Source organism: Etheostoma spectabile, chromosome 3 (genome assembly GCF_008692095.1).
Source record: "Etheostoma spectabile isolate EspeVRDwgs_2016 chromosome 3, UIUC_Espe_1.0, whole genome shotgun sequence".
Classification (NCBI taxonomy): domain Eukaryota; kingdom Metazoa; phylum Chordata; class Actinopteri; order Perciformes; family Percidae; genus Etheostoma; species Etheostoma spectabile.
The window spans coordinates 25,462,247-25,463,823 of NC_045735.1; the positions used below are offsets into that span (position 1 = coordinate 25,462,247).

At 49.4% G+C, this 1,577-nt stretch overlaps 1 protein-coding gene across 1 annotated transcript in view; it reads right to left on the minus strand.

Moving 5' to 3' along the window:
* cbl (Cbl proto-oncogene, E3 ubiquitin protein ligase) overlaps positions 1 to 898 on the minus strand; it is a 37,996-nt gene extending 37,098 nt beyond the window's left edge. Inside the window, exon 1 of the mRNA XM_032512279.1 lies at positions 752 to 898. Within this exon, the coding sequence (XP_032368170.1) occupies positions 752 to 898 (147 nt within the window). The remainder of the gene's footprint in view (positions 1 to 751) is intronic.
* Between the last annotated feature and the right edge of the window lie 679 nt (positions 899 to 1,577).

The following is a 1,577-nucleotide window of genomic DNA, read 5'->3' on the forward strand; positions in this document are numbered from 1 at the left end:
TTGTAAAATGACTTGGTCTCTTAACATCAGAGCTCTACACAAAGGCCTCAAAGAGGAAGAGGAGACACAAAAGAGTGTCTTGTCTTCCTATTCACTCTAATAGTGCTGTGTTAATCTCACAGGAAACTAGGGGTCAAACTGCTACACTTTTTTCTGAGAAGTGAAGCTGTGAAAGGAGTCTTCCCTGTGAAAGAGCATAATTGGCCTAGTTAAATTGACACATTTCTTATCTTCTCAATGCTTTGTTACAGTTTACAAGGGCTGACAGACAGTTGACTGCAAACATTTCAGTGACAATGTACAGAAGAACTGTTGCCACCCACTGCAATTTCAGTTAACTGCCAAATCTTCCTTCTTTTTTCATGCCAGTGTTTACTATACATCACAGTATTTAAACGTGGTCAAACAACTAGCTTACCAGCGAGTGGCACAGCACTAGCAAAAAGATGTAATAAAGAAACCCTTGTTCTGTTCGTGGGCTAGCGTCAACGTTAGGCTTCTTGAAAAGTCATTGTAATTTACTCTGGTACGAGGAAGCCTGGCACATACAAGGCAAAACCACACAGTTTCGAAAATTAGCTTACGTTAGCTAACCATGTCTTCTCCCAGCTGACTAGCTAGCTAACTTGACGTTAGCAACGCCAGCCCTGCAGCAGCCGAAGATTAGCTAGCTTATCGCTAGTTAGCTGCAGTTAGCTATCACCCATAGGAATCCAACGCGCTAGTTATCGTTGATCAATAACTTACGAACCTTGTCCATTAGTTTCCAGCATTTCTCCACCGTCTTTTTGTCCACGGCCCCGGGCTGGTGATGGGAGTGGAGGTGGTGATGGTTTGGCTGGAAGGCATCCTTCATCATTCCGATTAGACCCCCGCCTTTCTTCAGGTTCCCTGCCATGTTCGGACTCGGCTATGGTCGGCCAGAGCGGCAGAGAGGCGAGGCAGGGCAGGGGTCAAGGGGACCGAACCGCCGCCTGGAGTTAGCTGGACCGGGCGATGGTGATCCGCCTGCACCCCCCGATGAGGACAGCGCCCGAGTGGCGAATCCGAGCCAGGGTCCGCCGGGGGGTATAGGGAGGGAGGGATGACTATAGGATAAAGGTTCCCATCAGTAAACCCAGCATCAGTTTGTCAGATAACTGTCCCGATTATGGCTTAAACAAGCACCTCAGTCAGCTAGCTGCGGTGCTCTGTCTCTCTCTGCAGGGACCCACGCAGGCTAATTAGCAGAGAACCAGACCTGTCTCTGCTCGCCCCTCAGCTTGAGGACAATGGCATCGTTTCTCTGCCCAGAAGCGTCGTGTACTGGAGTGTGTCCTCTGCTCTTGACAACCCTCGATGTCGTTCCCCTTTTTGTCAGCAGCAGCTCTTTTCGCCTGTGCTGAGCCCTGACGGGAAGTTCAGTGTCTGTGTGACAGTGTCAGCCCTCCTCTGCGGGCTGACGACAGAGAGCACCGATGAATGAGGAGAAAGTTGCGCTTAAAACTGCGAAAGCTTCACGGGCATTAACTAGAACAGGGTTGAATAAATAATTGTGGGAATCAACAACATTTCCCACTGTTTTCTGTCCCCCCCCC